At 48.2% G+C, this 26044-nt stretch overlaps 1 protein-coding gene across 2 annotated transcripts in view; it reads left to right on the top strand.

Annotated features, from left to right (window-relative positions):
* The window catches only part of LOC134965483 (interleukin-18-like), a 150251-nt gene that overhangs the window by 65501 nt on the left and 58706 nt on the right, over positions 1-26044 (top strand). For both annotated transcript variants that reach the window (XM_063941895.1, XM_063941894.1), the window contains one exon: positions 203-343. In XM_063941895.1, coding sequence (XP_063797965.1) covers positions 203-343 — 141 coding nt within the window. The remainder of the gene's footprint in view (positions 1-202; positions 344-26044) is intronic.

Below are 26044 nucleotides of genomic sequence, written 5' to 3'. Positions count from 1 at the left end.
ATGATTAAGATAATATTGTAGCTATAATTTTGTTAAACTGAAGAAAGTGGAATTTAACCCTGCAGTACTCTGCTTACTAGTATTTCCAATTTAAAAATGGTATGCTAGTAGTTTGCTTGTCAGGTTTCTATGTAATACAGAAGCTTGACCCAAGACCCATGTCAGTAAATGAATTACATCCAATTTTCTTTGGTAATTGCAGATGAAACAGATGCCTTTAAATGGACACAGAATGCGCCAATCAATGAAATCCCGCTAATGTTTAAGAATTACAACAATGAGCGTCTGATTGCATGCCCAGAGGAATCCATTGCCACATTTCAACCAGTTGATGAGACTGATGGTATGTTTTACAGCAAATGTCTGCTGGTTTTACCTTTTATTTGATAACAAAGTGGGGCACATACTGTATACTAGGTGATTCATCGCGCCCTACGGGCACTATTCACACAGTCGCAAGGGGCTATGCCCCCTTAACCCCTGGACGTCCTTTGGGCATAATTTGTATTATATGGAGTATTACCTTCAAGCATAATGTTGTTAGTTGTTAAATATTTTACGCCCAAAGGGTGTGCGATGGTCAAAGGGGCGTAGGCCCTTGCGACGGCGTGAAGAGTGGACGCAGAGCACATTGAATGACCTAGTGTGCTAATAATATGTTATGTGTACATAATTTAGGTATAAAGACAATGTTTGGTAAATGTATTTTTTACATATGCACCACAGTGCGAGATACACATATGCCCCGCAGTGCCAGATACACATATGCCCCACAGTGCCAGATATGCCCCACAGTGCCAGTTGTACATATGCCCCAAAATGCCAGATATACATATGCCCCACAGTGCCAGTTATACTTATGCCCCACAGTGCCAGATATGCCCCACAGTGCCAGTTATACCTATGCCTCACAATGCCAGATATACATATGCCCCACAGTGCCAGATATGCCCCACAGTGCCAGTTATACCTATGCCCCACAGTGCCAGATATACATATGCCCCACAGTGCCAGATATGCCCCACAGTGCCAGTTATACCTATGCCTCACAATGCCAGATATACCTATGCCCCACAGTGCCATATATACATATGCTCCCAGTGCCAGATATGCCCCACAATGCCAGTTATACATATGCCCCACCCAACCCGCCTCTCCCACCTCCCTCCCGCTGCTCACCCGCTGCTGCTGTGTCAGGGTTGAGGAAGGAGAGGAGAGCGTAGCGCGGTCCCATCCGTCAGTGCTGCTCAGTCAGACTCTGGTGGTCTCCGGCGGTGGCGTGTATCTTCTCAAATGAGGCACCGGTTTGTTAGCCAATCAGAGCTCGCAGACCGGCAGCCAATCAGGAGCTGCGGCTGCCGATCCGCGAGCTCTGTTTGCCTAACGAACCGGTGCTCAGTTGAGAAGATACACGCCGCGGCCGGAGACCAAAGTCTGACTGAGCAGCACTGAGGGATGGGACTGCACTACGCTCTCCTCTACTCTCCTTCCCTCACACGGCAGCGGGCTGGGAAGGGGAGGAGGAACACATCAGCGGCTTTTACAGTAAATAGCCGCTAACGGCAGCTATGGTGTGTGTGAGTGGTGGCCCGCGGTTACGGCGTACCGGCGGCTAGATTCTTAACCGTACACCATCCCCGAGCGTACCGCCACACTTGCAGGCCTGGTCTCTCATATCCAGATATGTGACTCTATGAATGAGTGCTCCTAGCCATGCCCAGCATTAGCCAATGAGTCATAGAGTCACAGATCTGGACATATAGATGTTAGTATGTGACATCTCTTAAGTCTGGATGTAGATTCTGTCTGGACTCTGCTTCCTGTCTGGCTTTACCTTCTGTGGGGTTCATGTATCAAGTGGTGATAAAACCTTTTGTCGGAAACTTTGAAAAAAAGGGTTTTTACCACTACTCTATAAAATGTATTAAAAGGCTGACCATGGAGAAATCACATATTTTATTAGCGAAACCATAGACCTCTATAAATAATGCTGCCGCCATAGCCAGACAGTTTTGTAAGATCTTGCACATGTCCTGGGGTATACTGGATGCAACGCTTTATCGCATCAGCACATACGGCCAGGACAAAGGTTGCCGGGGGAAGTTGATGCAACACTCTTTTTTTTTTAAGGCATCCTGCCTGCATTGCTGCCTTTAGCAACAATGTGGGATGTTTCTTACTACAGTGATAGGGGAAATGGTAATAAATCTCCTCCTTGCCCTTTATCACTGTGAGAGACATCCTGCACTGCCGCTTAGCACAGCAATGCAGGATGACTTAGCGCTGAGATGCATTAAAAAGAAAGTCCCACAGAGGTGTTATGATAACTATGGGGTCTATTTACTAAGCCTTGGATGGAGATAAAGTGGATAAAGTACCAGCCAATCAGCTCCTAGCCACAATGTTAAAGGCAGGGCCGTAACTACGTGTGTGCCGATGGTGCCTTGCCCACAGCGCAAATGCACTGAAGGCGCACCGTCGGCATCCCCCCGCCCCGCCCTGCACGGCTGTTACCTCCAGTAATTAATAACATACTGTGTGTCCCGCAGGCGCAGCAGCCTGTCTCCCACTGCCGCCTGACTCCTGCGCCGCCTCTGCAAGGGACTCGGGAGCGCAGGCCGGCTGCTTTCTCAGTCAGTCACTCCGAGTCCCGCCGCCGCCTCTGCAAGTGATTCGGGAGCGCTGCCACAGCCGCCAGCTACCGGGTCTCTGCCTGCCATTGCCGTTGTGGGGAGTTAGTGGCCGCTGGCTGCCTGTAGAGGGAGCTGCAGTAGTAGCGCACCGCTGAGCTACTCTCAGGCAGTTCCCGCATTCAGGGAACCAGGTGAGCCTGTGCAGGGAATCGGAGGAGGGGCAAAGCGGTGACTGACTGGCTCCAGGGCTCCCACGGACTCTGCAGCAGCCAGGTGCCTCATAAATCTGGGAGACTCAGTGGAGGGGAGGTATTCTGTATGTGTGTGTGAGATATGTGTGTGTCTGTTATGTGTATGTATATGCTATGTGTATATATGTATGCTGTGTGTATGTTTGAAAGTATGCTGTATGTATGCCTACGTACAGTATATGTAGAGATGTATATATACTGTACAGGTGAATCACTGCATGGCACGTAAGGATTTTTAAAAGCAGGCTGTACTTTCTCAACATTACAGGGTCAACCATGCCCCATTGTCAGGCTAAAATATACAAACCAAAATACCTTTGTAAATTTATCCTGATGACGGGGCACAGTTGACTCCAAAATATTGAGAAAGTAAAGTCTGCACTTAAAAATCCCGAAGCGGCGTTATTATATATATATATATATATATATATATACTAACAGAGGTGCGGCACTTGGATTTTCCTTCAATAAAGCACAGCAGCCGAGATTAGATTATCATAATAAATGATAATCTAGTCTCGGTTGCTGTGCTTTACTGAAGAAAAGTCTGAGTGCCGCACCTCTGTTTGTTGCATGCTATCTTCTAGTGAAGGCACCGGCGAAGCAGTATACTTGAATTGGGAGTGCCAGACCCTGGACGAATTATATATATACTAGGTGATTCATCGCGCCCTACGGGAGCTCTTCACACCGTCGTAAGGGGCTACGCCCCCTTTACCCTTGCACACCCTTGTGGCGTGCAATATTTTTTATTATATGGAGTATTACCTCCAATCATAAATGTGTGAGTGGTTAAATATTGCATGGACAAAGGGCGTGCAATGGTTAAGGGGTTGAAGCTCCTTGCAACAGCGTGAATAGCGCACGCAAGGCCTGATGAATCACCTAGTAGATGCTTTGGATGGGGGAGTGGCGGGTGTGGGGAAGACGCGGATGGAATCCGGGGATGCCACGGGAGGGGTGATTGCGGTGGTGCCGCAGGTGGGGGAGGGGCTGATGCGGTAGTGTCGCAGGTGGGGGAGGTTGCGTGGGTGCCGCGGCTGGGGGTCCAGAGCCACTGCGGGTGGAGGAGGAGCAGTTGTGGGTGTGCCTCAGGTGGGGGAGGGGCAGATGCGGTAGTGCGGCGGGTGGGGGAGGGGCAGGTGCAGGGATGCTGCGGGTGGGGGAGGGGGGCCAGAGCTACCACGGGTGCTGGAGAGGGTGTGTGGGGGTGTCGCAGATGGGGCACGGAGGTACTGCGAGTGGGGGAGGGGCGGGTAATGCTTCTCCTGCTTCTCCTCCTGTCAGCAGCTGAGCTGCTTCCTCCCTTTGGCAGTGGATCTCCCGGAGACTCGCACAGCAGCCAAGCAGCCAGTCACTATTGTTAGCGCCGGTGTCCCAATGTGCCGCATTACAGGAAAAAAGATGCACTCAATAAACTACAGCTCCCAGCAGCCCTAAGGGCCGGAATGCTTCAGCGCTAAGGGCTGCTTGGAGCTGTAGTTTATTTAGTGGGTCTACTTCCCTGTAATGCGGCGCGTTGGGACACTGGTGCTAACAATAGTGACTGGCTGGCAGAACTGACTAGCTGAATCAATGTAAAAGGTGAGAGTGATGTGCAGTGTCAGTGACACTGCACACAGGCCCGGTGCTAGCCGCTCAGCAAAGGGATGCAGTGCAGGGAGGTGCCAGGAAGGAGAGGCGTTCTCCCTGCTCTGCGTCCCTGTGCTGAGCTGCTATCCCTGCTGCTGCTGTCACACATGCAGCGGTGCCAGCAGCACAAAACCTCCTCCCCCCCTCAGCAGCCGCAGCACAAAGCCTCCTCTCCCCCTCCCTTGTGTGACATTCAGTGGCTGGGCGGGAGACAAAGGGGGCAGAGCTAGATGGAAATAAGGTGCGGGGCTAGACGGGACCATGCTGCAGCAGGAGGATGAGCTGTTACAGCTTCGGCCAGCCAGACTATATTAGGTAAGTGTCTGGAAAGAGAGTGAGTGTGTGTGTGTGTGTGTGTGTGTGTGTGTATACAGTGTCTGTGTATACTGTATATATGTGTGACTGTGTATGTGTGTAATGTATGTACACTAAGTGTGTGTGTGTGTGTGTGTGTGTGTGTGTGTTTGTATATATATATATATATATATATATATATATATGTATGTATGTATGTATGTCTGTCTGTTGTGTGTGTATGTTTGACTGCGGTATAATGTGTGTAAGCGTCACTGGTACAGGGAGCATTACGTGTCTAAGCGGCACTGGTACAGGGGGTCATTATGTGTGTGTAAACGTCACTGGTACAGGGAGCGTTACGTATCTAAGCGGCACTGGTACAGAGGGCGTTACGTGTGTAAGCGTCACTGCTACAGGGGACGTTACGTGTGTAAGCGTCACTGGTACAGGGGGCGTTACGTGTGTAAGCGTCACTGGTACAGGGAGCGTTACGTGTGTAAGCGTCACTGGTACAGGGGGCGTTACATGTGTAAGCATCACTGGTACAGGAGGCGTTACGTGTGTAAGCGTCACTGGTACAGAGGGCGTTACATGTGTAAGCATCACTGGTACAGGGGGCATTACGTGTGTAAGCGTCACTGCTACACGGGGTGTTACTTGTGTAAGCGTCACTGGTACAGGGGACGTTACATGTGTAAGTGTCTCTACTACAGGCAGGGCCGGCAACAGAAATCTTGGGGCCCGTTACACTGATATCTCTGGGGCCCCCCTCCCCTCCGTCCCACTCCCTAAATATCCCTAACTTGCATGTGCCAATACAGGCATCACCAAATACAAGGCACTAGATTTGTGCATATACTGAAACACTACAATACATAGATGGAAAACACACAACAAAAGTGCACTGTGTCCGTTACTGGAGCACAAACACACTCATACACATACCTACATACATACACATCACATATACTGTATACACACACACACACACACACACACACACACACACTGTGAAGCAGACATAGACTGTCCAGGAAGGACTCACTGTCACCACAGCTAGGGTGTCTCTCTCGTGTGTAGCACTGCGGGGAAGCTGCTGCAATCTTCTCCCTCCGAGTGTCACACACCAGTGGCCAGGCCGGCAGCGGGAGGTTGTGCACAGCTTCTGGACTGCTCCTCAGCGGAGGCAGGAGACAGGGAAGTGCCGGCGGGCCAGCGTCATGACGTCACGACGTTGGTGCCACGGTATGGGACCATACCAAGTGACAGGGTAAGGAGGGGGAGGCGCGGAAGGAGGTATTGCGGCTTCTGACTGGACACTTAATTAATTTTTTAGGTGACTGGCAGCTGGGCAGGCATTCACTTCAAATAGGCAGTGCGTCCTATATTTTATTTCCCTGATTCATGGGGCCCCTCCAACCCTCAAGGCCCGGTACAGGTGTCCCCTTTGACCCCCCCCTGTCGCCGGGCCTGCCTACAGGGGGTATTATGTGCGCTGTCCCATTGTAAAGTATGCGAGGGTTCAAATTTATAGTTTGCAGGGGGGCGCCAAACACCCTAGCACCTGCCCTGACTGCACACCCACTGCACTGCACAGCACTGTCACCTTTTACATTGATTCAGCGTCCAAACATTACCCTCCGCAATATCACCCTCTCTATCCGTTACATTAACCATCTCGGGGCTTCCAGGCTGGCCGCACAGGTACTGTGTTGTGGAGTCAAGGCCTCTGGGGATCTGGGTGCGGCTGTGGCGGGGAGGCACTTCTGTGACATCACGCGCTGAGGAGGCTCCGGGGTTCAGAGAGTGTGCGATGCAGGGAGGGCTATGAAAGCCTTCCGCTGCGCCGCTTTCATACACATCTATGCTGGTGTCCGCAGCAGCTTTTGTTCCACCTGCGCTGCAGCTAGGGAGTGGGGAGTGTTGATGCCGGAGGGGGCAGGCAGACTGGCAGCAGGACATAGGATGCTGCAGTAACGTTTCCCCCCCCCCTATCTACAGCACAGAGACTTGCTGCAGATGCAGTGGCATACCCTCCAGCTGTACCTTTTTGGCAGGTACAGTCCTTTTTTTTTATGGTCTGTACTGATTTTTGACTCTCCAAACTTGCACTGAAAATATAGGAAAAGGTGCGTGGCCACACCACTGTACCTGTAGCCACGCCCCCTTTTCGCATTTGTATCAATTTTTATGTGTAAATTGTTGGAGGGTATGATGCTGCAGATGCAGTGGGACTATTTTGGGGTGTGGACCTGGAGCGGCTGCTCCATCAGTCCCATTGTTAATCCTGCTCTGGGAAAACACAGCAGCCAAAGGGCAGAGCCTCCCATTGGATGTAACCTGTGTGGGAGGGCGTTTCTCGCCCAATCAGCTGTGGACTGGGTGTGATAGACCTGCCACTAACCCAATGAGAACTCCTAGCCATGCCTAGCGTTAGACAAACAGGCACAGAGCCATAGATCTGGGCTATTATATAGGATATACATTATATTTATATATATATATATATATATATTAGTGATGTGCACCGGACATTTTTCGGGTTTTGTGTTTTGGTTTTGGATTCGGATCCGCGGCCGTGTTTTGGATTCAGACGCGTTTTGCCAAAACCTCCCTGAAATTTTTTTGTCGGATTCGGGTGTGTTTTGGATTCGGGTGTTTTTTTTACAAAAACCCCTCAAAAACAGCTTAAATCATAGAATTTGGGGGTCATTTTGATCCCATAGTATTATTAACCTCAATAACCATAATTTACAATCATTTTCAGTCTATTCTGAACACCTTACACCTCACAATATTATTTTTAGTCCTAAAATTTGCACCGAGGTCGCTGGATGGCTAAGCTAAGCGAAACAAGTGGCCGACACAAACACCTGGCCCATCTAAGAGTGGCACTGCAGTGTCAGGCAGGATGGCACTTCAAAAAAATAGTCCTCAAACAGCACATGATGCAAAGAAAAAAAGAGGCGCACCAAGGTCGCTGTGTGACTAAGCTAAGCGACACAAGTGGCCGACACAAACACCTGGCCCATCTAGGAGTGGCACTGCAGTGTCAGGCAGGATGGCACTTCAAAAAAATAGTCCCAAAACAGCACATGATGCAAAGAAAAAAAGAGGCGCACCAAGGTCGCTGTGTGACTAAGCTAAGCGACACAAGTGGCCGACACAAACACCTGGCCTATCTAGGAGTGGCACTGCAGTGTCAGGCAGGATGGCACTTCAAAAATGTTTTCCCCAAACAGCACATGATGCAAAGAAAAAAAGAGGCGCACCAAGGTCGCTGTGTGACTAAGCTAAGCGACACAAGTGGCCGACACAAACACCTGGCCCATCTAGGAGTGGCACTGCAGTGTCAGACAGGATGGCACTTAAAAAAATATAGTCCCCAAACAGCACATGATGCAAAGAAAAATGAAAGAAAAAAGAGGTGCAAGATGGAATTGTCCTTGGGCCCTCCCACCCACCCTTATGTTGTATAAACAGGACATGCACACTTTAACGAACCCATCATTTCAGCGACAGGGTCTGCCACATGACTGTGACTGAAATGACTGGTTGGTTTGGGCCTCCACCAAAAAAGAAGCAATCAATCTCTCCTTGCACAAACTGGCTCTACAGAGGCAAGATGTCCACCTCATCATCATCCTTCGATTCCTCACCCCTTTCACTGTGTACATCCCCCTCCTCACAGATTATTAATTCCTCCCCACTGGAATCCACCATCTCAGATCCCTGTGTACTTTGTGGAGGCAATTGCTGCTGGTGAATGTCTCCACGGAGGAATTGATTATAATTCATTTTGATGAAGATCATCTTCTCCACATTTTCTGGAAGTAACCTCGTACGCCGATTGGTGACAAGGTGAGCGACTGCACTAAACACTCTTTCGGAGTACACACTGGAGGGAGGGCAACTTAGGTAGAATAAAGCCAGTTTGTGCAAGGGCCTCCAAATTGACTCTTTTTCCTGCCAGTATACGTACGGACTGTCTGACGTGCCTACTTGGATGCGGTCACTCATATAATCCTCCACCATTCTTTCAATGGTGACAGAATCATATGCAGTGACAGTAGACGACATGTCAGTAATCGTTGGCAGGTCCTTCAGTCCGGACCAGATGTCAGCACTCGCTCCAGACTGCTCTGCATCACCGCCAGCGGGTGGGCTCGGAATTCTTAGCCTTTTCCTCGCACCCCCAGTTGCGGGAGAATGTGAAGGAGGAGCTGTTGACGGGTCACGTTCCGCTTGACTTGACAATTTTCTCACCAGCAGGTCTTTGAACCTCTGCAGACTTGTGTCTGCTGGAAAGAGAGATACAACGTAGGTTTTAAATCTAGGATCGAGCACGGTAGCCAAAATGTAGTGCTCTGATTTCAACAGATTGACCACCCGTGAATCCTGGTTAAGCGAATTAAGGGCTCCATCCACAAGTCCCACATGCCTAGCGGAATCGCTCTGTTTTAGCTCCTCCTACAATGTCTCCAGCTTCTTCTGCAAAAGCCTGATGAGGGGAATGACCTGACTCAGGCTGGCAGTGTCTGAACTGACTTCATGTGTGGCAAGTTCAAAGGGTTGCAGAACCTTGCACAACGTTGAAATCATTCTCCACTGCTCTTGAGTCAGGTGCATTCCCCCTCCTTTGCCTATATCGTGGGCAGATGTATAGGCTTGAATGGCCTTTTGCTGCTCCTCCATCCTCTGAAGCATATAGAGGGTTGAATTCCACCTCGTTACCACCTCTTGCTTCAGATGATGGCAGGGCAGGTTCAGGACTGTTTGCTGGTGCTCCAGTCTTCGGCACGCGGTGGCTGAATGCCGAAAGTGGCCTGCAATTCTTCGGGCCACCGACAGCATCTCTTGCACGCCCCTGTCGTTTTTAAAATAATTCTGCACCACCAAATTCAATGTATGTGCAAAACATGGGACGTGCTGGAATTTGCCCAGATGTAATGCACGCACAATATTGGTGGCGTTGTCCGATGTCACAAATCCCCAGGAGAGTCCAATTGGGGTAAGCCATTCTGCGATGATGTTCCTCAGTTTCCATAAGAGGTTGTCAGCTGTGTACCTCTTATGGAAAGCGGTGATACAAAGCATAGCCTGCCTAGGAATGAGTTGGCGTTTGCAAGATGCTGCTACTGGTGCCGCCGCTGCTGTTCTTGCTGCGGGAGGCAATACATCTACCCAGTGGGCTGTCACAGTCATATAGTCCTGAGGCTGCCCTGCTCCACTTGTCCACATGTCTGTGGTTAAGTGGACATTGGGTACAACTGCATTTTTTAGGACACTGGTGACTCTTTTTCTGTCGTCTGTGTACATTTTCGGTATCGCCTGCCTAGAGAAATGGAACCTAGATGGTATTTGGTACCGGGGACACAGTACCTCAATCAAGTCTCGAGTTGCCTGTGAATTAACGGTGGATACCGGACACACATTTCTCACCACCCAGGCTGACAAGACCTGAGTTATCTGCTTTGCAGCAGGATGACTGCTGTGATATTTAATCTTCCTCGCAAAGGACTGTTGGACAGTCAATTGCTTACTGGAAGTAGTACAAGTGGTCTTCCGACTTCCCCTCTGGGATGACGATAGACTCCCAGCAGCAACAACAGCAGCGCTAGCAGCAGCAGGCGTTACACTCAAGGATGCATCGGAGGAATCCCAGGCAGGATAGGACTCGTCAGACTTGCCAGTGACATGGCCTGCAGGACTATTGGCTTTCCTGTGTAAGGTGGAAATTGACACTGAGGGAGTTGGTGGTGTGGTTTGCAGGAGCTTGGTTACAAGAGGAAGGGATTTAGTGGTCAGTGGACTGCTTCCACTGTCATCCAAAGTTTTTGAACTTGTCACTGACTTCTGATGAATGCGGTCCAGGTGACGTATAAGGGAGGATGTTCCTAGGTGGTTCACGTCCTTACACCTACTTATTATAGCTTGACAAAGGCAACACACGGCTTGACACCTGTTGTCCGCATTTGTGTTGAAATAATTCCACACCGAAGAGGTGATTTTTTTTGTATTTTGACCAGGCATGTCAATGGCCATATTCGTCCCACGGACAACAGGTGTCTCCCCGGGTGCCTGACTTAAACAAACCACCTCACCATCAGAATCCTCCTTGTCAATTTCCTCCCCAGCGCCAGCAACACCCATATCCTCATCCTGGTGTACTTCAACAGTGACATCTTCAATTTGACTATCAGGAACTGGACTGCGGGTGCTCCTTCCAGCACTTGCAGGGGGCGTGCAAATGGTGGAAGGCGCAAGCTCTTCCCGTCCAGTGTTGGGAAGGTCAGGCATCGCAACCGACACAATTGGACTCTCCTTGGGGATTTGTGATTTAGAAGAACGCACAGTTCTTTGCTGTGCTTTTGCCAGCTTAAGTCTTTTCATTTTTTTAGCGAGAGGATGAGTGCTTCCATCCTCATGTGAATCTGAACCACTAGCCATGAACATAGGTCAGGGCCTCAGCCGTTCCTTGCCACTCCGTGTCGTAAATGGCATATTGGCAAGTTTACGCTTCTCATCAGACGCTTTCAATTTTGATTTTTGGGTCATTTTACTGAACTTTTGTTTTTTGGATTTTACATGCTCTCTACTATGACATTGGGCATCGGCCTCGGCAGACGACGTTGATGGCATTTCATCGTCTCGGCCATGACTAGTGGCAGCAGCTTCAGCACGAGGTGGAAGTGGATCTTGATCTTTCCCTATTTTAACCTCCACATTTTTGTTCTCCATTTTTTAATGTGTGGAATTATATGCCAGTATCAATAGCAATGGCCTACTACTATATATACTGCGCACAACTGAAATGCACCACAGTTATGGATGGATAGTATACTTGACGACACATAGGTAGGTAGAGCAGTGGCCTTCCGTACCGTACTGCTATATATACTGGTGGTCACTGTCAGCAAACTGCAAAACTAAAATGCTCCACAGGTATAGAATGTAGATGGATAGTGTACTTGACGACACAGAGGTAGGTAGAGCAGTGGCCTTCCGTACCGTACTGCTATATATACTGGTGGTCACTGTCAGCAAACTGCAAAACTAAAATGCACCACAGGTATAGAATCTAGATGGATAGTATACTTGACGACACAGAGGTAGGTAGAGCAGTGGCCTTCCGTACCGTATTGCTATATATACTGGTGGTCACTGTCAGCAAACTGCAAAACTAAAATGCACCACAGGTATAGAATCTAGATGGATAGTATACTTGACGACACAGAGGTAGGTAGAGCAGTGGCCTTCCGTACCGTATTGCTATATGTACTGGTGGTCACTGTCAGCAAACTGCAAAACTAAAATGCACCACAGGTATAGAATCTAGATGGATAGTATACTTGACGACACAGAGGTAGGTAGAGCAGTGGCCTTCCGTACCGTATTGCTATATTTACTGGTGGTCACTGTCAGCAAACTGCAAAACTAAAATGCACCACAGGTATAGAATCTAGATGGATAGTATACTTGACGACACAGAGGTAGGTAGAGCAGTGGCCTTTCCGTACCGTACTCCTATATATACTGGTGGTCACTGTCAGCAAAACTCTGCACTGTACTCCTCCTATATAATATAGAGATGAGCGGGTTCGGTTTCTTTGAATCCGAACCCGCACGAACTTCACTTTTTTTTCCACGGGTCCGAGCGACTCGGATCTTCCCGCCTTGCTCGGTTAACCCGAGCGCGCCCGAACGTCATCATGACGCTGTCGGATTCTCGCGAGGCTCGGATTCTATCGTGAGACTCGGATTCTATATAAGGAGCCGCGCGTCGCCGCCATTTTCACTCGTGCATTGAGATTGATAGGGAGAGGACGTGTCTGGCGTCCTCTCCATTAGAATAGAGATAGATAGATTAGATAGAGAGAGATTGTGCAGAGTCGCAGACAGAGTTAGTTTACCACAGTCAGTGACCAGTGCAGTTGCTAGTTAACTTTTATTTAATATAATATATCCGTTCACTTCTCTCTGCTATATCCGTTCTCTGCCTGAAAAAAAAAACGATACACAGCACAGTCAGTCACACAGTGTGACTCAGTCTGTGTGCACTCAGCTCAGCCCAGTGTGCTGCACAGTCATCAATGTATAAATTAAAAGCTTATAATTAATTGTGGGGGAGACTGGGGAGCACTGCAGGTTGTTAGCAGGAGCCAGGAGTACAATTATATTAATTAACAGTGCACACTTTTGCTGCAGGAGTGGTGACCAGTGCCTGACCACCAGTATAGTATTGTTGTATACTACTAATATCTCTTTAAATATCAACCAGTCTATATTAGCAGCAGACACAGTACAGTGCGGTAGTTCACGGCTGTGGCTACCTCTGTGTCGGCACACGGCAGGCAGTCCGTCCGACCAGAATTGTATTATTTATTATTATATACCTACCACCTAACCGTGGTTTTTTTTTCATTCTTTATACCGTCATAGTGTCATCCTAATTGTTACGAGTATACTACTATCTCTTTATCAACCAGTGTACAGTGCGGTAGTTCACGGCTGTGGCTACCTCTGTGTCGGCACACGGCAGGCAGTCCGTCCGACCAGAATTGTATTATTTATTATTATATACCTACCACCTAACCGTGGTTTTTTTTTCATTCTTTATACCGTCATAGTGTCATCCTAATTGTTACGAGTATACTACTATCTCTTTATCAACCAGTGTACAGTGCGGTAGTTCACGGCTGTGGCTACCTCTGTGTCGGCACACGGCAGGCAGTCCGTCCGACCAGAATTGTATTATTTATTATTATATACCTACCACCTAACCGTGGTTTTTTTTTCATTCTTTATACCGTCATAGTGTCATCCTAATTGTTACGAGTATACTACTATCTCTTTATCAACCAGTGTACAGTGCGGTAGTTCACGGCTGTGGCTACCTCTGTGTCGGCACACGGCAGGCAGTCCGTCCGACCAGAATTGTATTATTTATTATTATATACCTACCACCTAACCGTGGTTTTTTTTTCATTCTTTATACCGTCATAGTGTCATCCTAATTGTTACGAGTATACTACTATCTCTTTATCAACCAGTGTACAGTGCGGTAGTTCACGGCTGTGGCTACCTCTGTGTCGGCACACGGCAGGCAGTCCGTCCGACCAGAATTGTATTATTTATTATTATATACCTACCACCTAACCGTGGTTTTTTTTTCATTCTTTATACCGTCATAGTGTCATCCTAATTGTTACGAGTATACTACTATCTCTTTATCAACCAGTGTACAGTGCGGTAGTTCACGGCTGTGGCTACCTCTGTGTCGGCACACGGCAGGCAGTCCGTCCGACCAGAATTGTATTATTTATTATTATATACCTACCACCTAACCGTGGTTTTTTTTTCATTCTTTATACCGTCATAGTGTCATCCTAATTGTTACGAGTATACTACTATCTCTTTATCAACCAGTGTACAGTGCGGTAGTTCACGGCTGTGGCTACCTCTGTGTCGGCACACGGCAGGCAGTCCGTCCGACCAGAATTGTATTATTTATTATTATATACCTACCACCTAACCGTGGTTTTTTTTTCATTCTTTATACCGTCATAGTGTCATCCTAATTGTTACGAGTATACTACTATCTCTTTATCAACCAGTGTACAGTGCGGTAGTTCACGGCTGTGGCTACCTCTGTGTCGGCAGTCGGCAGGCAGTCCGTCCATCCATAATTGTATTATTATTATAATATATACCACCTAACCGTGGTTTTTTTTTCATTCTTTATACCGTCATAGTGTCATACTAGTTGTTACGAGTATACTACTATCTCTTTATCAACCAGTGTACAGTGCGGTAGTTCACGGCTGTGGCTACCTCTGTGTCGGCAGTCGGCAGGCAGTCCGTCCATCCATAATTGTATTATTATTATAATATATACCACCTAACCGTGGTTTTTTTTTCATTCTTTATACCGTCGTCATAGTGTCATACTAGTTGTTACGAGTATACTACTATCTCTTTATCAACCAGTGTACAGTGCGGTAGTTCACGGCTGTGGCTACCTCTGTGTCGGCAGTCGGCAGGCAGTCCGTCCATCCATAATTGTATTATTATTATAATATATACCACCTAACCGTGGTTTTTTTTTCATTCTTTATACCGTCGTCATAGTGTCATACTAGTTGTTACGAGTATACTACTATCTCTTTATCAACCAGTGTACAGTGCGGTAGTTCACGGCTGTGGCTACCTCTGTGTCGGCAGTCGGCAGGCAGTCCGTCCATCCATAATTGTATTATTATTATAATATATACCACCTAACCGTGGTTTTTTTTTCATTCTTTATACCGTCGTCATAGTGTCATACTAGTTGTTACGAGTATACTACTATCTCTTTATCAACCAGTGTACAGTGCGGTAGTTCACGGCTGTGGCTACCTCTGTGTCGGCAGTCGGCAGGCAGTCCGTCCATCCATAATTGTATTATTATTATAATATATACCACCTAACCGTGGTTTTTTTATACCACCTAACCGTGGCAGTCCGTCCATAATTGTATACTAGTATCCAATCCATCCATCTCCATTGTTTACCTGAGGTGCCTTTTAGTTCTGCCTATAAAATATGGAGAACAAAAAAGTTGAGGTTCCAAAATTAGGGAAAGATCAAGATCCACTTCCACCTCGTGCTGAAGCTGCTGCCACTAGTCATGGCCGAGACGATGAAATGCCAGCAACGTCGTCTGCCAAGGCCGATGCCCAATGTCATAGTACAGAGCATGTCAAATCCAAAACACCAAATATCAGAAAAAAAAGGACTCCAAAACCTAAAATAAAATTGTCGGAGGAGAAGCGTAAACTTGCCAATATGCCATTTACCACACGGAGTGGCAAGGAACGGCTGAGGCCCTGGCCTATGTTCATGGCTAGTGGTTCAGCTTCACATGAGGATGGAAGCACTCAGCCTCTCGCTAGAAAACTGAAAAGACTCAAGCTGGCAAAAGCACCGCAAAGAACTGTGCGTTCTTTGAAATCCCAAATCCACAAGGAGAGTCCAATTGTGTCGTTTGCGATGCCTGACCTTCCCAACACTGGACGTGAAGAGCATGCGCCTTCCACTATTTGCATGCCCCCTGCAAGTGCTGGAAGGAGCACCCGCAGTCCAGTTCCTGATAGTCAGATTGAAGATGTCAGTGTTGAAGTACACCAGGATGAGGAGGATATGGGTGTTGCTGGCGCTGGGGAGGAAATTGACCAGGAGGATTCTGATGGTGAGGTGGTTTGTTTAAGTCAGGCACCCGGGGAGACACCTGTTGTCCGTGGGAGGAATAGGGCCGTTGACATGCCAGGTGAAAATACCAAAAAAATCAGCTCTTCGGTGTGGAGGTATTTCACCAGAAATGCGGACAACAGGTGTCAAGCCGTGTGTTCCCTTTGTCAAGCTGTAATAAGTAGGGGTAAGGACGTTAACCACCTCGGAACATCCTCCCTTATACGTCACCTGCAGCGCATTCATAATAAGTCAGTGACAAGTTCAAAAACTTTGGGTGACAGCGGAAGCAGTCCACTGACCAGTAAATCCCTTCCTCTTGTAACCAAGCTCACGCAAACCACCCCACCAACTCCCTCAGTGTCAATTTCCTCCTTCCCCAGGAATGCCAATAGTCCTGCAGGCCATGTCACTGGCAAGTCTGACGAGTCCTCTCCTGCCTGGGATTCCTCCGATGCATCCTTGCGTGTAACGCCTACTGCTGCTGGCGCTGCTGTTGTTGCCGCTGGGAGTCGATGGTCATCCCAGAGGGGAAGTCGTAAGCCCACTTGTACTACTTCCAGTAAGCAATTGACTGTTCAACAGTCCTTTGCGAGGAAGATGAAATATCACAGCAGTCATCCTACTGCAAAGCGGATAACTGAGGCCTTGGCATCCTGGGTGGTGAGAAACGTGGTTCCGGTATCCATCATTACTGCAGAGCCAACTAGAGACTTGTTGGAGGTACTGTGTCCCCGGTACCAAATACCATCTAGGTTCCATTTCTCTAGGCAGGCGATACCGAAAATGTACACAGACCTCAGAAAAAGAGTCACCAGTGTCCTAAAAAATGCAGCTGTACCCAATGTCCACTTAACCACGGACATGTGGACAAGTGGAGCAGGGCAGGGTCAGGACTATATGACTGTGACAGCCCACTGGGTAGATGTATGGACTCCCGCCGCAAGAACAGCAGCGGCGGCACCAGTAGCAGCATCTCGCAAACGCCAACTCTTTCCTAGGCAGGCTACGCTTTGTATCACCGCTTTCCAGAATACGCACACAGCTGAAAACCTCTTACGGCAACTGAGGAAGATCATCGCGGAATGGCTTACCCCAATTGGACTCTCCTGTGGATTTGTGGCATCGGACAACGCCAGCAATATTGTGTGTGCATTAAATCTGGGCCAATTCCAGCACGTCCCATGTTTTGCACATACCTTGAATTTGGTGGTGCAGAATTTTTTAAAAAACGACAGGGGCGTGCAAGAGATGCTGTCGGTGGCCAGAAGAATTGCGGGACACTTTCGGCGTACAGGCACCACGTACAGAAAACTGGAGCACCACCAAAAACTACTGAACCTGCCCTGCCATCATCTGAAGCAAGAAGTGGTAACGAGGTGGAATTCAACCCTCTATATGCTTCAGAGGTTGGAGGAGCAGCAAAAGGCCATTCAAGCCTATACAATTGAGCACGATATAGTAGGTGGAATGCACCTGTCTCAAGTGCAGTGGAGAATGATTTCAACGTTGTGCAAGGTTCTGATGCCCTTTGAACTTGCCACACGTGAAGTCAGTTCAGACACTGCCAGCCTGAGTCAGGTCATTCCCCTCATCAGGCTTTTGCAGAAGAAGCTGGAGGCATTGAAGGAGGAGCTAACACGGAGCGATTCCGCTAGGCATGTGGGACTTGTGGATGCAGCCCTTAATTCGCTTAACAAGGATTCACGGGTGGTCAATCTGTTGAAATCAGAGCACTACATTTTGGCCACCGTGCTCGATCCTAGATTTAAAGCCTACCTTGGATCTCTCTTTCCGGCAGACACAGGTCTGCTGGGGTTGAAAGACCTGCTGGTGACAAAATTGTCAAGTCAAGCGGAACGCGACCTGTCAACATCTCCTCCTTCACATTCTCCCGCAACTGGGGGTGCGAGGAAAAGGCTCAGAATTCCGAGCCCACCCGCTGGCGGTGATGCAGAGCAGTCTGGAGCGACTGCTGATGCTGACATCTGGTCCGGACTGAAGGACCTGACAACGATTACGGACATGTCGTCTACTGTCACTGCATATGATTCTCTCAACATTGATAGAATGGTGGAGGATTATATGAGTGACCGCATCCAAGTAGGCACGTCACACAGTCCGTACTTATACTGGCAGGAAAAAGAGGCAATTTGGAGGCCCTTGCACAAACTGGCTTTATTCTACCTAAGTTGCCCTCCCACAAGTGTGTACTCCGAAAGAGTGTTTAGTGCCGCCGCTCACCTTGTCAGCAATCGGCGTACGAGGTTACATCCAGAAAATGTGGAGAAGATGATGTTCATTAAAATGAATTATAATCAATTCCTCCGCGGAGACATTGACCAGCAGCAATTGCCTCCACAAAGTACACAGGGAGCTGAGATGGTGGATTCCAGTGGGGACGAATTGATAATCTGTGAGGAGGGGGATGTACACGGTGATATATCGGAGGGTGAAGATGAGGTGGACATCTTGCCTCTGTAGAGCCAGTTTGTGCAAGGAGAGATTAATTGCTTCTTTTTTGGGGGGGGTCCAAACCAACCCGTCATATCAGTCACAGTCGTGTGGCAGACCCTGTCACTGAAATGATGGGTTGGTTAAAGTGTGCATGTCCTGTTTTGTTTATACAACATAAGGGTGGGTGGGAGGGCCCAAGGATAATTCCATCTTGCACCTCTTTTTTCTTTTCTTTTTCTTTGCATCATGTGCTGTTTGGGGAGGGTTTTTTGGAAGGGACATCCTGCGTGACACTGCAGTGCCACTCCTAGATGGGCCCGGTGTTTGTGTCGGCCACTAGGGTCGCTAATCTTACTCACACAGCTACCTCATTGCGCCTCTTTTTTTCTTTGCGTCATGTGCTGTTTGGGGAGGGTTTTTTGGAAGGGACATCCTGCGTGACACTGCAGTGCCACTCCTAGATGTGCCCGGTGTTTGTGTCGGCCACTAGGGTCGCTAATCTTACTCACACAGTCAGCTACCTCATTGCGCCTCTTTTTTTCTTTGCGTCATGTGCTGTTTGGGGAGGGTTTTTTGGAAGGGCCATCCTGCGTGACACTGCAGTGCCACTCCTAGATGGGCCCGGTGTTTGTGTCGGCCACTAGGGTCGCTTATCTTACTCACACAGCGACCTCGGTGCAAATTTTAGGACTAAAAATAATATTGTGAGGTGTGATGTGTTCAGAATAGGCTGAAAATGAGTGTAAATTATGTTTTTTGAGGTTAATAATACTTTGGGATCAAAATTACCCCCAAATTCTATGATTTAAGCTGTTTTTTAGGGTTTTTTTAAAAAAACACCCGAATCCAAAACACACCCGAATCCGACAAAAAAAATTCGGTGAGGTTTTGCCAAAACGCGGTCGAACCCAAAACACGGCCGCGGAACCGAACCCAAAACCAAAACACAAAACCCGAAAAATTTCCGGCGCTCATCTCTAATATAATACTGCTGGTCCCCAGTCCCCACAATAAAGCAGTGTGAGCACAGATATATGCAGCACACTGAGCACAGATATGGAGCGTTTTTCAGGCAGACAACGTATAATACTGGTGGTCACTGTCAGCAAAACTCTGCACTGTACTCCTCCTATATAATACTGCTGGTCCCCAGTCCCCACAATAAAGCAGTGTGAGCACAGATATATGCAGCACACTGAGCACAGATATGGAGCGTTTTTCAGGCAGACAACGTATAATACTGGTGGTCACTGGTCAGCAAAACTCTGCACTGTACTCCTCCTATATAATACTGCTGGTCCCCAGTCCCCACAATAAAGCAGTGTGAGCACAGATATATGCAGCACACTGAGCACAGATATGGAGCATTTTTCAGGCAGAGAACGGATAAAACTGGTGGTCACTGATCAGCAAAACTCTGCACTGTACTCCTCCTATATAATACAGCTGCTCCCCAGTCCCCACAATTAAGCAATAAGCACAAATATTTGCAGCAACATTAATAAACGGAAAGGACGCCAGCCACGTCCTCTCCCTAACATTTCCAATGCACGAGTGAAAATGGTGGCGATGCGCGGCTCCTTATATAGAATCCGAATCTCGCGAGAATCCGACAGCGGGATGATGACGTTCGGGCGCGCTCGGGTTAACCGAGCCATACGGGAGAATCCGAGTATGCCTCGGACCCGTGTAAAATGGGTGAAGTTGGGGGGCGTTCGGTTTCCGAGGAACCGAACCCGCTCATCACTAATATATATATATATATATATATATATATAATAGATAAACGGACCGGCACTTCACTCAAACGTATAAGGTGCTCCGGTGCCCTCCTAAAAGCGTAGATGCATAAACTTGGAAAAAAGGTGGCACTCAGAGACGGCATGGTAACAGAAACATGTATTAAATTCTCATAATTGCCGACGTTTTGGGGCAATTCAGCTCTTTTGCCAAGGTGAGGTACAGGAAATAACAAAGACAACCACAAAACAACTTACATAAATAGAGAAGAGAAGACACAGCCCAACCAACCCGTGAAGTCTGGACTGACGACTGGACTTCACGGGTTGCCGGGCTGTGTCTTCTCTTCTCTATTTAGGTAAGTTGTCTTGTGGTTGTCTTTGTTATTTCCCGTACCTCACCTTGATAAAGGGGCGGAATTGCCCCGAAACGTCGGCAATTATGAGAATTTAATACATGCTTTTGTTACCACGCCGTCTCTGAGTGCCGCCTTTTTTCCAAGTTTTGTATAAATATATATATATATATATATATATATTATAGAGATTGCGGCACTCTGGAGTCCTTAGTGTGTAGATAGGTAGTTATTTATTCGCCATGTTTCGGGCAATAGCCCGTCATTAGGAAATAAGTGTAATAAATAAAGAACTAGGGGGACTCTGCCTGCCTAATGTGTAAGAAGGGGGCTCTGCCTGCTTAATGTGTAAAAAGGAGGACTCTGGTGTTATAATGTGTAAAAAGTAGAGATGAGCGCCTGAAATTTTTTGGGTTTTGTGTTTTGGTTTTGGGTTCGGTTCCGCGGCCGTGTTTTGGGTTCGAACGCGTTTTGGCAAAACCTCACCGAATTTTTTTTGTCGGATTCGGGTGTGTTCTGGATTCGGGTGTTTTTTTCCAAAAACACTAAAAAACAGCTTAAATCATAGAATTTGGGGGTCATTTTGATCCCAAAGTATTATTAACCTCAAAAACCATAATTTACACTCATTTTCAGTCTATTCTGAATACCTCACACCTCACAATATTATTTTTAGTCCTAAAATTTGCACCGAGGTCGCTGTGTGAGTAAGATAAGCGACCCTAGTGGCCGACACAAACACCGGGCCCATCTAGGAGTGGCACTGCAGTGTCACGCAGGATGTCCCTTCCAAAAAACCCTCCCCAAACAGCACATGACGCAAAGAAAAAAAGAGGCGCAATGAGGTAGCTGTGTGAGTAAGATTAGCGACCCTAGTGGCCGACACAAACACCGGGCCCATCTAGGAGTGGCACTGCAGTGTCACGCAGGATGGCCCTTCCAAAAAACCCTCCCCAAACAGCACATGACGCAAAGAAAAAAAGAGGCGCAATGAGGTAGCTGTGTGAGTAAGATTAGCGACCCTAGTGGCCGACACAAACACCGGGCCCATCTAGGAGTGGCACTGCAGTGTCACGCAGGATGTCCCTTCCAAAAAACCCTCCCCAAACAGCACATGACGCAAAGAAAAAAAGAGGCGCAATGAGGTAGCTGACTGTGTGAGTAAGATTAGCGACCCTAGTGGCCGACACAAACACCGGGCCCATCTAGGAGTGGCACTGCAGTGTCACGCAGGATGTCCCTTCCAAAAAACCCTCCCCAAACAGCACATGACGCAAAGAAAAAAAGAGGCGCAATGAGGTAGCTGTGTGAGTAAGATTAGCGTCCCTAGTGGCCGACACAAACACCGGGCCCATCTAGGAGTGGCACTGCAGTGTCACGCAGGATGGCCCTTCCAAAAAACCCTCCCCAAACAGCACATGACGCAAAGAAAAAAAGAGGCGCAATGAGGTAGCTGTGTGAGTAAGATTAGCGACCCTAGTGGCCGACACAAACACCGGGCCCATCTAGGAGTGGCACTGCAGTGTCACGCAGGATGTCCCTTCCAAAAAACCCTCCCCAAACAGCACATGACGCAAAGAAAAAAAGAGGCGCAATGAGGTAGCTGACTGTGTGAGTAAGATTAGCGACCCTAGTGGCCGACACAAACACCGGGCCCATCTAGGAGTGGCACTGCAGTGTCACGCAGGATGTCCCTTCCAAAAAACCCTCCCCAATCAGCACATGATGCAAAGAAAAAGAAAAGAAAAAAGAGGTGCAAGATGGAATTGTCCTTGGGCCCTCCCACCCACCCTTATGTTGTATAAACAAAACAGGACATGCACACTTTAACCAACCCATCATTTCAGTGACAGGGTCTGCCACACGACTGTGACTGATATGACGGGTTGGTTTGGACCCCCCCCAAAAAAGAAGCAATTAATCTCTCCTTGCACAAACTGGCTCTACAGAGGCAAGATGTCCACCTCATCTTCACCCTCCGATATATCACCGTGTACATCCCCCTCCTCACAGATTATCAATTCGTCCCCACTGGAATCCACCATCTCAGCTCCCTGTGTACTTTGTGGAGGCAATTGCTGCTGGTCAATGTCTCCGCGGAGGAATTGATTATAATTCATTTTAATGAACATCATCTTCTCCACATTTTCTGGATGTAACCTCGTACGCCGATTGCTGACAAGGTGAGCGGCGGCACTAAACACTCTTTCGGAGTACACACTTGTGGGAGGGCAACTTAGGTAGAATAAAGCCAGTTTGTGCAAGGGCCTCCAAATTGCCTCTTTTTCCTGCCAGTATAAGTACGGACTGTGTGACGTGCCTACTTGGATGCGGTCACTCATATAATCCTCCACCATTCTATCAATGTTGAGAGAATCATATGCAGTGACAGTAGACGACATGTCCGTAATCGTTGTCAGGTCCTTCAGTCCGGACCAGATGTCAGCATCAGCAGTCGCTCCAGACTGCCCTGCATCACCGCCAGCGGGTGGGCTCGGAATTCTGAGCCTTTTCCTCGCACCCCCAGTTGCGGGAGAATGTGAAGGAGGAGATGTTGACAGGTCGCGTTCCGCTTGACTTGACAATTTTGTCACCAGCAGGTCTTTCAACCCCAGCAGACCTGTGTCTGCCGGAAAGAGAGATCCAAGGTAGGCTTTAAATCTAGGATCGAGCACGGTGGCCAAAATGTAGTGCTCTGATTTCAACAGATTGACCACCCGTGAATCCTTGTTAAGCGAATTAAGGGCTGCATCCACAAGTCCCACATGCCTAGCGGAATCGCTCCGTGTTAGCTCCTCCTTCAATGCCTCCAGCTTCTTCTGCAAAAGCCTGATGAGGGGAATGACCTGACTCAGGCTGGCAGTGTCTGAACTGACTTCACGTGTGGCAAGTTCAAAGGGCATCAGAACCTTGCACAACGTTGAAATCATTCTCCACTGCTCTTGAGACAGGTGCATTCCACCTACTATATCGTGCTCAATTGTATAGGCTTGAATGGCCTTTTGCTGCTCCTCCAACCTCTGAAGCATATAGAGGGTTGAATTCCACCTCGTTACCACTTCTTGCTTCAGATGATGGCAGGGCAGGTTCAGTAGTTTTTGGTGGTGCTCCAGTCTTCTGTACGTGGTGCCTGTACGCCGAAAGTGTCCCGCAATTTTTCTGGCCACCGACAGCATCTCTTGCACGCCCCTGTCGTTTTTTTAAAAATTCTGCACCACCAAATTCAAGGTATGTGCAAAACATGGGACGTGCTGGAATTTGCCCATATTTAATGCACACACAATATTGCTGGCGTTGTCCGATGCCACAAATCCACAGGAGAGTCCAATTGGGGTAAGCCATTCCGCGATGATCTTCCTCAGTTGCCGTAAGAGGTTTTCAGCTGTGTGCGTATTCTGGAAAGCGGTGATACAAAGCGTAGCCTGCCTAGGAAAGAGTTGGCGTTTGCGAGATGCTGCTACTGGTGCCGCCGCTGCTGTTCTTGCGGCTGGAGTCCATACATCTACCCAGTGGGCTGTCACAGTCATATAGTCCTGACCCTGCCCTGCTCCACTTGTCCACATGTCCGTGGTTAAGTGGACATTGGGTACAACTGCATTTTTTAGGAGACTGGTGAGTCTTTTTCTGACGTCCGTGTACATTCTCGGTATCGCCTGCCTAGAGAAGTGGAACCTAGATGGTATTTGGTAACGGGGGCACACTGCCTCAATAAATTGTCTAGTTCCCTGTGAACTAACGGCGGATACCGGACGCACATCTAACACCAACATAGTTGTCAAGGACTCAGTTATCCGCTTTGCAGTAGGATGACTGCTGTGATATTTCATCTTCCTCGCAAAGGACTGTTGAACAGTCAATTGCTTACTGGAAGTAGTACAAGTGGGCTTACGACTTCCCCTCTGGGATGACCATCGACTCCCAGCGGCAACAACAGCAGCGCCAGCAGCAGTAGGCGTTACACGCAAGGATGCATCGGAGGAATCCCAGGCAGGAGAGGACTCGTCAGACTTGCCAGTGACATGGCCTGCAGGACTATTGGCATTCCTGGGGAAGGAGGAAATTGACACTGAGGGAGTTGGTGGGGTGGTTTGCGTGAGCTTGGTTACAAGAGGAAGGGATTTACTGGTCAGTGGACTGCTTCCGCTGTCACCCAAAGTTTTTGAACTTGTCACTGACTTATTATGAATGCGCTGCAGGTGACGTATAAGGGAGGATGTTCCGAGGTGGTTACCGTCCTTACCCCTACTTATTACAGCTTGACAAAGGGAACACACGGCTTGACACCTGTTGTCCGCATTTCTGGTGAAATACCTCCACACCGAAGAGCTGATTTTTTTGGTATTTTCACCTGGCATGTCAACGGCCATATTCCTCCCACGGACAACAGGTGTCTCCCCGGGTGCCTGACTTAAACAAACCACCTCACCATCAGAATCCTCCTGGTCAATTTCCTCCCCAGCGCCAGCAACACCCATATCCTCCTCATCCTGGTGTACTTCAACACTGACATCTTCAATCTGACTATCAGGAACTGGACTGCGGGTGCTCCTTCCAGCACTTGCAGGGGGCGTGCAAATGGTGGAAGGCGCATGCTCTTCACGTCCAGTGTTGGGAAGGTCAGGCATCGCAACCGACACAATTGGACTCTCCTTGTGGATTTGGGATTTCAAAGAACGCACAGTTCTTTGCGGTGCTTTTGCCAGCTTGAGTCTTTTCAGTTTTCTAGCGAGAGGCTGAGTGCTTCCATCCTCATGTGAAGCTGAACCACTAGCCATGAACATAGGCCAGGGCCTCAGCCGTTCCTTGCCACTCCGTGTGGTAAATGGCATATTGGCAAGTTTACGCTTCTCCTCCGACAATTTTATTTTAGGTTTTGGAGTCCTTTTTTTACTGATATTTGGTGTTTTGGTTTTGACATGCTCTGTACTATGCCATTGGGCATCGGCCTTGGCAGACGACGTTGCTGGCATTTCATCGTCTCGGCCATGACTAGTGGCAGCAGCTTCAGCACGAGGTGGAAGTGGATCTTGATCTTTCCCTAATTTTGGAACCTCAACATTTTTGTTCTCCATATTTTAATAGGCACAACTAAAAGGCACCTCAGGTAAACAATGGAGATGGATGGATTGGATACTAGTATACAATTATGGACGGGCTGCCGAGTGCCGACACAGAGGTAGCCACAGCCGTGAACTACCGCACTGTACTGTGTCTGCTGCTAATATATAGACTGGTTGATAAAGAGATAGTATACTCGTAACTAGTATGTATGTATAAAGAAAGAAAAAAAAACCACGGTTAGGTGGTATATACAATTATGGACGGGCTGCCGAGTGCCGACACAGAGGTAGCCACAGCCGTGAACTACCGCACTGTACTGTGTCTGCTGCTAATATATAGACTGGTTGATAAAGAGATAGTATACTCGTAACTAGTATGTATGTATAAAG

The sequence above is a fragment of the Pseudophryne corroboree genome, chromosome 10, assembly GCF_028390025.1.
Source record: "Pseudophryne corroboree isolate aPseCor3 chromosome 10, aPseCor3.hap2, whole genome shotgun sequence".
NCBI classification, from domain to species: domain Eukaryota; kingdom Metazoa; phylum Chordata; class Amphibia; order Anura; family Myobatrachidae; genus Pseudophryne; species Pseudophryne corroboree.
The sequence above is the reverse complement of the archived record's forward strand: the minus strand, read 5'-3'. Positions and strand labels throughout refer to the sequence as shown.